Consider the following 11,905-nt stretch of genomic DNA (forward strand, 5'->3'; position numbering starts at 1 on the left):
TTATAATTTTTTCTTTTATGTGAATTTCTTATGCAGAGCTTTTCAAGAAATTGAGGTCAATTAATAGCTTTAAAATGCCCTCAACTTGTGGATTGGTGATTTCATAAAGCTTTATTGTAGATTTTATTTGAGAATTTAATAAAATTAATTTGAATTAGGCATTAAAGCTGCATGTTGAAAAATTATATTTATATTTCATTTTTACTTAGATCATTTGATTTGATACCATTTAACTTTTACAAAATAATTATTATTTTGCTATTCTGCTCTTTGGTTATAATATTAGAACACATTTACTTTACATATATTTCATATTTATTATAAGAGGTTGTTATCTATGAATCTATAGATTAAATTAACTCTAAATATTTGTGTCATAGAGAATTTGCATCCATTTTAAAAATAATTGATACTGACATTAATCTAAATGCAATAATATTGATGACAATTTTAGAATGTTCTAAATGATTGCTACTAAATTTTACGACATTAATATTTTATTTATTGGAGTCAACTAAAACGACAGTAATTTAAATACAACATTTTATAAAGGTCACAAGTAAGTGTCACAAAGAAAAATCTATCAAATATTTAATTTAAAAGTTAGAAATTAAGTGACATTCCATATAAATGTCATAAATTTCTTATCGACATTTACCTTAATGTCGAAAATAAAATGTCATATATCTCATACTGACTTTTATCTAAATGTCAGAGATAATATCGTAAATTTTTTATCAATATTTACCCATATGTTGCAAATAAACATTGCAAATCTATTTCGATATTTACATAAATATCCCGAAGTTAATGTCACAAATTTTTTCCGACATTTACTTAAATGTTGAAAACATTCTCGACAATAAAATTTGCGACATTTATTTAAAATGTAAATTAAATGTCAGTAGATAAATTTGTGATATTTAAACTCCTTAATACAATGTTTATATAATATCTTCATATCTCTACTTTCTTGTAGTGTATGGGAAGCATGAGACTTAGCATAGACATAAGTTTCATGGGCCACGAACTGAACATTACTATATAAGATAAGAAACAGGAACAAAAAGTACAAAAATATTTAGCTATTTAGTAGAAAAAGGTGATTTAGCAAGATTAGAATTTGGAACGAAGATCGAATGAAGAATTACTTTTTCTTTCGCGGAAATGACGTTTATGGGAAAGTTAAAGAGCTCTTTAGAGCCTCCTTCTGAAATTAAGAGTTTGATTTATCAGTACATAAATATGCCACCCAATAACTCGAGGAGTTAGCTTGTCACGGGTCGAAGCCCTACTTCGAAAGGTCAAAAATTTTAGATAAATTTCAGTATCTTATCCATCTCTTTTTGTCAATTCTCGAGTTGTCGGAATCTCTGATTCGATCATGACCAACAGTCTTATTCATTCGTTTATGTGAGCAACTCTCTATTCTCATTTTCCACTAAATCATCAAATGATCATTAGCCGACTCAATCCATTTTTCAATTCGATGATATTCGCCTCAGGACTTACTCTATTTGGCCTGTTTTGATTTCCTAGTTGAAGCTACCGTCACAAGCAACCTCTAAAAAAAAAAGTTAACGACTCTTCAACTCGCTGAATCCATTAGACCAATCTTATATTTAAGATTGATATATAGTTCAATACAATCAACCAAATGTACCATTATCATTTTAGGAGGTCTGATTAAGATGATAATACTTCGTGCATCCATTTTTATTTGTCCACTATATTAACTATTCCCTTCATCTCATTCTGTATGACACACTTTTCTTTTTATTTCATCCCAAAGAGAATATTACCTTACTTTAGTTAGGAAAAAAATTCACTTTAAGATTTTCTTTTTACTCTTAATAAAATGCTTTACAACCATACCATGAATATTAAAGACTATTTTAGACCACAAATTTTAAAAGTCATTTTTTTTCTTACATTCTAGATAAATGTCACGTAAAATGGGATGAAGATTGTATATTATTTTTTAATTAAAATATTAAATTTATTATATTTAAAGAATAACTAATAAACTTGTTATTGTATTTAGTACATATATTTAACTAAATATCGAACAAGTAAGAATGGATGGAAAGAAATCAAAATCAATTTTTTAGTAGTAATAAAAGCCTAGAGCTACAATGCTTGTTGTAGAGTACTTAGGGGTCGTTTGGTAGAGTGTATAAGAATGATATAAAATATGATGTACTGACAATGCTTGTATTAATAATGTTTGTGTTAACTATACTTATATTTTTCTTATGTAGTGTTTGTTTGATATATTAAAAATAACATGAATTATATAATTTTTTTTAAAATTATTATTATTATTATTTTATAGAAATAACCTCCATATATATGTTGAAAAGAATGCAATTTTTTTTTAAAGAATAATGGAGTCTTTAATCATGTTAGTGCATATATTGAATCTATTGCATTACTAATATTATAGATTTTGAGATATTAGTAATACACACCTCAATACATAATAAAATATTACTTCCTTCGTTTAAAAAAAATGACTTACTTTCACTTGGCACAAAATTTAAGAAAATAAAGAAGACTTTTAAATTTTGTCGCCTTAAATTAAAGTTGTGTCAAATGTACCAAAATGCCCTTTAATCTTGTGATCATAAATATGCCATGTGGAAAGTTGAAATTAAAGTATTGCCAAAAAAAGAAAAGGGATCATTCTTTTTGAAACGGATTAAAAAGGAAAGTATGTCATTCTTTTTGAAACGGGATAGTATAAATAGGATGAAAAAAATACTTCCTCCGTTTAAAAAAAATGATTCCTTTTTATTCCACTTAAAAAAAAACTACTTTTTTTTAGCAATACTTTAATTTCAACTTTCTACATGACATGTTTAATACCACAAAATTAAAAAATATTTTGATAATTTAACACAACTTTAATTTAAGGTCATAAGATTCAACAATCATATTTATCTTTTAAAATTTTATGCTAAATCAAAATATATAATTTTTTTTTAAACAGAAAAAGACTAAATAAAATACTAATAATATACGTTAAACTAATAATACATATATTAGTTTTTTAATACACTCTACAAAATGATCATTTGAAGAGAGAGGAGAATTGAATGAGAGATTTCGAGGAAAAGAGAGAGAGAGCAGTACGTGAGAGTCGGTCTCCCAAGCGAAAGAAAGCAAATTTAAAGGCCACCTACAATTTTGGCCCATAAATTTTGATTTCTCTCACACTAACCGTATTTTCAGCTTCCTTTAGATTTCCACCTTCAATTTTCCTTTAGATTTCATTTTCAAAAAAAATAAAAAAATAATATAATGTTTCTTATTTTATCAGACAACTGGTTATGAGAAAAATCCGAATTTCTCAGATACTCTTTTAAGCCTTGCTGTTTTCAGCTTCACTGGTTGTACATTTTCTGTAAATGAAGATCCATTTTATATGGGATTTGTACATTTATTTATTTGCAGATCTTGACTTGATGATAAAGAAGATTTATTTTTCATCTAACATACAAAATGGAGAATTGGGTTTTCTTGAATTTGGATTCTTTCTGAATTTTATTTGATTATTTCCATTTGGGGTTTTCAAGATTAATTGTATCTTTTCAAGAATTTAATGTATGGTTACAATGTGGTTAGCTTATTCTCTGTTTATATATATATTTTTACCCTTTGAGTTTTACACTTAAATATTAATATATAGTTTCTTCTTGTACTATGATGCCGAGGTCGATAATGGCAATAGAAGAACATAACCATAGTGATTACACTGGTAGTGAGTATGGCGGCGGTGGTACCGGTAGTGGTGGTAATAGTAGACCATCCAAGAAAGTGAAGGCGAAGAAAGTCCCACAAAGAGGACTTGGTGTTGCCCAACTTGAAAGGATTAGAATGGAAGGGGAAAAAAATCCCACACCTAATGTTTTGGCACCAAATAAATGTTTAGTAGTTGAATGTCCTACTTTTAGGCCTAAAAACAACCCTTTATCGCCACCATCAACGATGGATTTGCCTTCAAAAAGTTGTGTTTTTACACCAAATGTGTCTGCCTTAGTTCTTGATGGTTTTCGTCCGAAGGAAAAAACGTTGAATGTGGGTGGAGGGGAGGTAAGTTGGTCATCCGTTACGGGTACTGGGAGTAGTGATAAATGTCCTATATTGTGGAGTTGTGAGTTTAGTCCTGAAAGAGAAAGCCAACAGGGAAATCGCCACGGTCTTGGTGCTTTCGGCTCTAGTGTAGATTTGCCTAATGCACTGCATAACCCCATTTTGCCTCTACCCAGTGTGCTGCAAAGATCACTACAATATCAGCAATCTTCTTGCTCTTCGTCAACGGTAAGCAAGTTTATTAGTTATTTGCAATGTTATATATCAATTGTTGGAACTATAGTTTTGTTTTTATGTGTTTGAAATGCTGATTGGATTGCTTTGTGGTAACTTGCAGATGAATATCTCATCAGGGATTTCATCATCATCATCTGTACTGAATTATCAGATGGAGCCCCCTTCAAACCAAAATTATTATTCGTGTAATTATTTACCTCTGTGGCCTGAAGATGTGAAGGTAGTTTCTTTTATTGTGCCAGTTAGTCACTAGTCACTACTATATAGAAATCAATTTTCATAATGCTCTCTTCTTTAACTCTTTCTCCATTACTTCTATCTCTGTATTGTATTTTTCAAACTGTTTGTTATGTTTTATTTGAGCCGAGGGTCTTTCGTAAACAGCCTCTCTATCTCCACGAGGTATGAGTAAGGTATGCGTACACTCTACCCTCTTGTGGGAGTTGTGGGAATACACAGGGTATGTTGTTTTTGTTCTCTTCTATCAAAGGCTGAAATACTGAAATACTGTTTAATTGGATATCTTCTTGATTCTAGTGATGATCTGAATTTGTACCAAACAATTATGTTAATGTGCTTTGAATTATAAAGATGCAGACATTCATTTACTTGAGTCGATTCTTCATACACTGTACCCTCCCCAGATCCCACTTTGTGGGATTTCACTAGGCATGTGGTTGTTGTTGTTGTTGTTGTAGACATGTCATTTACTTCCAATGTGTTGAACATCCATTTTCATCCCTTTTCATTTCTTCAAACTTGGTAGTAAAAAGCTTTAGTGGTCAATGAAGTGTGTTGAGCGCCATGACGTCTCATGTTTAATTCCGAACCGGGGCAAAAACACTAGGCGATTTCTTTTCATCTGTTCTAGCCATGGTGAACAAAGTTACCTGGTATTTGTTGCTGGTAGGAGGTTGTAGGTATCTTGTGGAATTAGTCCAAGTATGCACAAGTTGGCAGGACATCACGATTATTAAAAAAAGCTTAAGTAAATGCCTTCTACCGCCAAAAGAACTAAAAAGATTCCTCTCTTTTGCCCTAAACTAATATTCAGATACTTGATCCCCTTGAATCCAAGTCCATGGTTGAAAAGAGCATCGTACAATCCAGAAACACAGAATGCAGTAATGTCCTTGTCTCTTCCCACCTCCTCCTTATTCCTTACTGTTGTGAAGTCAGAAGAGATGCTCGCGCAGCTCAGTGTTGCACCCTCCACTCCCAACAAAATCCTAGAGTAGCTCTATTGTTGTCCCCTTTTTGCTAAAACAGTTCTTGTGTTCTTGCATCTAAACAAGCTACCCGAGGATAATGATTAAAAAACCAAGAGACATATGTCACAATGACAATGTTATTATCCATCAGATGAATATCATATGCATGGATCCAAGTCAAGCTCAATGCAAAAAGTGGAGCAAACTAAGAGCCTACTAATAGCCTGTTTGGCCAAGCTTATTAAGTGCTTAATTTGTAAAGAAGTACCTTTTTTTTTTTTTTTTTTTTTTTCACAAAAAATGAGGTGTTTGGCCAAACTTTTGAGAGAAAATAAGTGCTTCTGAGCAGTAGCAGAAGTCGGTTTTCAGAAACTAAAAAAAGTAACTTTTTCCAGAAGTACTTTTTTTGGAAAAAGTTACGTTTTTGAAAAGCACTTTTGAGAAAAACATACTGCTTAAAAGGAATTTTTAAAAATTTGTCCAAACTCTAATTGCGGCTCAAAACTGTTTTTAAATCTATTGGCCAAACACAAATTGCTTCTCATCAAGAATATCTTTTTGACACTTTCCATAAAAGACAGGCTATAATAAGTCAAATAAATCATTCCAAATGCCATCTCATAGCATTAGAGGATTGGCTTCTGGTTGAGGCTGGAAAAGGTGAAGGAGAGATGGAGATGCGGGAGTCAAGGATATACTGTTTGGAAAGGGAAGTTGGATGGTTTGGGTGTGGTATTTTGTTTATTCTACGTTCAAGAAGATTTTCTTGCTTGATGCATCCGGGAGTGTTGTGTCCACCCCAACATAGATTGGTGAGATAACAAGTCTTCAACCATTATTTCTGCTGGTCAAACTGGAACGAGGTCTCTAGATGGTTTATCTATAAGTTTTTTATTTGATGGCTACTATTTTGATTACTGATGCTGTATTTGCAGATGGTTGGCATGAAGAGACCATATCCCTTCTCTCCAGATTTTCCGCCAGTCCCTGCATTTCAGTGCAAATTTCCTCCGGGATATGTTAACCTTTCATCCAGATCACCTGAATCAGCTTCTTGCAGCAATGAATGCGCAGCCAGTTTAGAATCCGGAAATCTGCTCAAAAGGTTTGATGTCATGAGTGATCATTTCATAGTTTTAGTGCTTAACATGCGTGCTCAGACTTTTTTTTTTGGCTTTTTTTCTCCAGAGAAGCTCCTTCAGGATCACGGACTCTGTCCGAGTCCAAACCAAGGAATGTTGTCAGACAAAAGAAAGCTCTCAATGGAGATTTTCTCACGTTGGCTCTTCCTACAGCTGCTTTTCCATATCAGCATTCATCTAATTCAACCGTTCGGAGTCGAGAGATACTTAATTTGGAATCAGTAACCTGTCAGGTGAGAACAAAAGGTCTACCATTTTTATGTTCTGATGCCCTCATCTATTGGTAGCTCAATTTGCTGTAACGAACTTGTTGCCTTCGTTAATTCCACAGGGAGTTGCTGAAGAACCTTCAACAAGCTCAGCCATAAGCAGATCAGTTCAACAACCTATCTACGGATTCTTCCCAACTGCAAGGGTACAAATCAGCCAAGAAGGAACAAACAAGCGCAGCTGCCATGTTGAAGTCGGAGGAAACGTTGATCTCAACCTAAAGCTGTAGAAGTTAGTATGTCGATCTCAACCTAAAGCTGTAGAAGTTAGTCCATTACACGTGGTAGTGCTTTCTCCAGGAGCATTTCTGTATATTTTCTGGTGAGATGGATTGTTCAAGTCCTAAGGTGGTAGAATAATGTTCCGTCTAATGTCTTTACCATTTGTAGTTAAGCCTTGTAAGTCGGAGCATGAAAAATATTCCAAGATCTTGGCCTCATAGCCATGATAATAGTAATATCACACAGGAGAGGTTTGGATCAACCTCGGGGTGCATGACATTGACAAGTGAGATTTTGATGAGATTTTTCAACTAGGACGTCCAGATTCGGTCTTTCTGGTACCATTTATTCATTGGTCTTAACTTCCGTAAATATTACTCTCCTATGCGTGGTGAGTTGGATTCTTTTGGCCATAAACTTTCACCTGTCTTGAGTTCCACAAGGCAAGTGAAATGGGGAGAATTCTGGCAATAGTGACTTGTTTAAATCAAGTATTGAACAAAATGTGTTTTGCACTTGCTGGTTCTACTATGCATGTTCATTAGATCAGGGGCAGTCTTAAGTGCCTATAAGTGCTTATGCCTTCCCTTGAGCTATTGCTTAGAGATGACAAAATTAACTCATAAAGATTTGACTTGCCCAAATTTGAGAAGGCTAATGACTTGTTTGTTATTAACTCAGGGGATCGCTTAACTCGGTCCATTTGACCTGTCAATTCAGTCTTATCTAAAGTTGAGCTGTTGTATAGTTCAAATTAACCTGTGAGAAACGTTGTCGAAATATTGAAAATGACAATTTTGTTGTTACATATATTTATATACAATCATAAGAAAAAGATTAGTTAGACAATGAAACAATTGCAAGAAAGCAAACTAATAAATTAAAACTTAGGAAGAATTTGGTGGGTTGACCAATAACACATTGTTTTGCCTACTTAATTCTAGCTCACTTAAATTCAAGTGACTTTTATCGGGTTAATGATCTACTTATTTTTTAACTTACCTCATTTTCATCTGTTCAAATTCAACTCAATACGTCATTTGACATCCCTAATATTTACCCTGCCAAACCAAATTAATGGTTTTTGCTTAAACCAATATAAAGAGACCGAATTTGGTAAGATAGACAAGCTAACTCTTGTAAGACTAGTTTGAATCGAGTCCGAAGTTAAAAGAGACGCTTTTTCAAGTTTAGGAATCAAAATGAACAGTTTTTTTTTAATTAAAATTTACATATATATACAAGGTAAAGTTACACAATTACATTAAATTCCAAATTGGTAAAGTATTTACATAAATCTCAAACTAATTACAAAAATTTCCTTATTTGATACTCTCTCTCCTAAATATTATACATCTAAAACACGATTTTTGGCTTCCGTATTTTGCTCTCAATTGCTCCTATTATCCATCCGAATTTTCCACCATATTTGAAACCCATTTTTTACGGCAAAATTGAAGTAACGTCTACTTAGTGGTTATCAAATTATAAGTTATCAAGCTTTAATTATTTTTACTAATTTACATCATTAATTTTTTAATTTTTTTTTTCAACTTTACCAATTCAGGAGTTTCTCCCGTTTCTTCTTTGATTGCATGCAGATTTTTGTATGAAATTAATGTATTTTACAGTCATATTCAAGTTTTGTAGTTCGTTTATTCCCTATGTTTACCACCTGCAGTTTCTCGAGATCTCTTCCCTCATATTGAGGGATCATTTTTCGTTGATCTGGGAAGCTGGCGACATGTTTAGCAGCTGGTATATGTATAACCACCTGCAGTTTCCTTTGTAGAAGAGCTGCCATTCTTGTTTTTTTTTTTCTTTTTTGGTTTCTATTATTAAGGTGTATAAAATTCAGCTATGTAGGTCCTTATTAATTCATATACTGTACTCAAAAGCATAAAGTTCTTGCTGAATAAAAAATTTCTATTTTTTTTTCATATACTTCAAGTTAGATCTTCGATTTTCTTGTTTTGTAGTTGCTACGGTTAAATCAATAGAGCGTAAAATTGGTAATGGATTCTCGTTCTAGTTTTAGTTTAGGATTTAGTCAGTTAGATGCTACAGAGCATGATATTTCCTTTGGTTTTGTTCCTGATACATTTGATTTCGAGGAGCCCAATTTCGCAGAGAATCGCGCAAAGCACCGAAACAACTCCGTTACAATGAAGAAATTGAAGGAAGTTGCAAATTCTAGATCGAAGTCAGGTTCAAAAGCTAAAAGTAAAAAGAAGATTGATGATTCCGGTCGACCTCGTCTTCCGAAGGTATTGTTTATAAGCTGATATTATAGGTTTATACAGTGTTCATATGTGTTCTATCTATTTAGTTAGGCATACATTATACATTACTTTGTTTAACTGACTAATGTATAATATACGTTTTTATATACATAGAAAAGGCTGGACTTGTATTAAGTCGAACTATACATATTGAATGTATGAATTTTGTATAAGGATACATTACAAACATATAGGTACATAAGACACCATACATTCTCGAGGTTTAAATTGTAAACTATAAGACATTATACATTAGTTATTTTTACCCAAATAATGTATAATATAGGTATTCCGAAATATATTTCAATATGTTATACATTGGCAGTTCTGAATATCCAAATAGTCAAAAAGTCCTAATATTGTATAAGGTGACATTATACATTCTAACAAACTTATAGGTCATACATTTTTAAGTAGTAAATGTGTATCATGGCATTATCCATTACTGCAGTTTAATAATTGAATGTATAACTTACATTCATACATGTCTAACTGTTGTATAATGAGGGTCTGATTTAATATTTTGAATGTATAAGCTAGCATCATACATGAGTTACTGTTGTGTAATTAGAGTCTGATTTTATTTTTCGGATAAATTGTCTAAATTAAGTTGATTTTCATGCTTTTGTTGTAGTTATTTGATTATTGGATTATAAGTTTGTTTATTGTTCATGGACTGTTATACCTTTATGTGATGGTGATGGTTATGGTTTATGTTTCTCTTACTTTAATTGTTTATGTATTGTTGAGTTTTTTTAGCTTTAATTGGAACTGATTCGGTTGATAAGTAGTTTATTTTGCCTGATTTTCTGTTCAGGGCTCATTGGTAAGTTTTATAATATTTGCCCCTGTTTGCTCTTATTGTTCGTGTATATAATGTGTTCGCCTTATTTACCTGATTTTTTATTTAGGATTCACTTATTCGTGTACTTGTGTTGAGTTGATTTTTAATGCTTTTGTGTACTGTTTAGGTTCCATCGACCATTGTCGGTTTTATGCATTGCATTTACAATATTTACATCTGTTGCATGTGTTGTTTGTTATCTTGAGTAATTGATGTTATTTGCTTGGCTAATTGTATAATAGTTGTAGAGGAACTTAGTCTTTCATGTGCATACAAGTAATTCAATTTTTAGGCATTCTGAAGTAGAAGGTAGTAGAGATACACGCAAGTGTAGGGTGATGACATACTTATAATTTCCTTTGATATAGATTTTGTTCTTAGTGTTGATTTGGTAGTTTTGTGAATTTCGAACCCTTTTCATAATTATTTCTATTAGGAAGGCTTTAACTTTAAAGATTCTTGTTGTGATGTTTTTGCTGTTACGCTTGATCTTTTAACAAGTAGTTTAATTTAATATATAATTCCTGTATCACTGATGCTAATATAATATGCTAGTAAAGTTAAAATCTTTAAATATTTGATTTTTTATAGTAAATTATTTTAGATTTCTAATGGATGCTGTTCTTACAACTTTTCAGGCTAATAATGATTTGAACATCAAGAGCCTACTAGATCTCACCCGCCAGACTGTGGCTGACATGATCAAAGGAAAGACTCCAGAAGAGATCAGCAAGACCTTCAACATAAAGAATGACTTTACACCTGAAGAGGAGGAGGAGGTTAGGAGGGAGAATGTTTGGGCCTTTGAGTGAAGAAGTTCTCGTATTCTAATGTTATAAACACTTTCTATTAGTAGTAAATATATTCCCAATGAATGTTTGCTTTTGGAACCTTTAGATTTCGTTGTTCCTAACTTATGCGTAACAACTTTTAAGTGGTGGTTGTTCACTGAGAAGATTTGTTACAATCTATTTGTGCTATGCTTATATATTTACTTGGTTTATTGGGCTGTTATATTTTTATTTGATTGTTCCTGAAGATTTATGTTATTCCTGGTGTTACTTCCAAGTGTTGTTGCTTTAAGTTGTGTTTTAGCTAGTGGCATATTTATGTTGTGCAGGCGTCTGTTTCTTGAGTAATGAACTTTTAGCAGGAAATAGGCATTTCTCCTCCTCCTCCTCATTTGGAAGTGCTGAGTCCCCACATCCTGACTTCAATATTGGCATGATATTCTAAATGATTCTTGGTGTATGCTATTTGAGTGTGTAATCTAGCAGGATTTGAAATGACCCAGAAACTAGACACTGTTAAGGGGCCAAAAGAGTTGACTATGATTTTGCTGCAAGGCTTGAACATTTACTGTTATTTGCTTGTTTTCATAATGGTTTTGCTTGTTTTCATTTTCGCAACTAAGTTATTCAGCACTCTATCGCTAAGACTGCAAGTATGCTCCAAATCAAATCTTTTTATCACAAACATTTTCGAATGATTCATACTAGACGCCTTCAATACCCACTTGCAGTCTTTGTTACAGTAATGAAGTACATAGCTGCATCAAATTTTTACACCGAGTTATTATATTATACAAAATTTCTAAAAATCA

At 32.4% G+C, this 11,905-nt stretch overlaps 2 protein-coding genes across 3 annotated transcripts; both read left to right on the forward strand.

Annotated features, from left to right (window-relative positions):
* The first annotated feature begins 3,094 nt into the window (after positions 1-3,094).
* LOC107842431 lies at positions 3,095-7,524 on the forward strand. Of its 2 annotated transcripts, XM_016686272.2 has the most exons (6): positions 3,096-3,606; positions 3,717-4,323; positions 4,433-4,552; positions 6,479-6,648; positions 6,732-6,918; positions 7,017-7,524. In XM_016686272.2, coding segments are annotated over exons 1-6 (1,254 nt in total). In that variant the 5' UTR covers positions 3,096-3,604; the 3' UTR covers positions 7,185-7,524. The 2 variants fall into 2 exon arrangements, with proteins under 2 accessions (XP_016541757.2, XP_016541758.2); XM_016686271.2 differs by having other exon boundaries at positions 3,095-4,323.
* A 1,047-nt stretch (positions 7,525-8,571) lies between these two features.
* On the forward strand, positions 8,572-11,269 carry LOC107841978 (SKP1-like protein 16). The gene is made up of 2 exons (XM_016685806.2): positions 8,572-9,443; positions 10,941-11,269. Exons 1-2 carry the CDS (start codon positions 9,192-9,194, stop codon positions 11,112-11,114), a joined length of 426 nt encoding a protein of 141 aa, XP_016541292.2. The 5' UTR covers positions 8,572-9,191; the 3' UTR covers positions 11,115-11,269.
* Positions 11,270-11,905: the final 636 nt, after the last annotated feature.

The sequence above is a fragment of the Capsicum annuum genome, chromosome 9, assembly GCF_002878395.1.
Source record: "Capsicum annuum cultivar UCD-10X-F1 chromosome 9, UCD10Xv1.1, whole genome shotgun sequence".
Lineage (NCBI taxonomy): Eukaryota > Viridiplantae > Streptophyta > Magnoliopsida > Solanales > Solanaceae > Capsicum > Capsicum annuum.

What these genes read in the sequence shown, in the direction of transcription:
- LOC107841978 (XM_016685806.2), top strand. Translation starts at nt 9,192, where the DNA reads ATGGATTCTCGTTCTAGTTTTAGTTTAGGATTTAGTCAGTTAGATGCT. An exon ending in GTCGACCTCGTCTTCCGAAG is followed by an intron (nt 9,444 to 10,940) that starts GTATTGTTTATA and finishes ACAACTTTTCAG; the next exon opens with GCTAATAATGATTTGAACAT.
- LOC107842431 (XM_016686271.2), top strand. Translation starts at nt 3,706, where the DNA reads ATGATGCCGAGGTCGATAATGGCAATAGAAGAACATAACCATAGTGAT. An exon ending in CTTCTTGCTCTTCGTCAACG is followed by an intron (nt 4,324 to 4,432) that starts GTAAGCAAGTTT and finishes GGTAACTTGCAG; the next exon opens with ATGAATATCTCATCAGGGAT. An exon ending in TCCGGAAATCTGCTCAAAAG is followed by an intron (nt 6,649 to 6,731) that starts GTTTGATGTCAT and finishes TTTTTTCTCCAG; the next exon opens with AGAAGCTCCTTCAGGATCAC.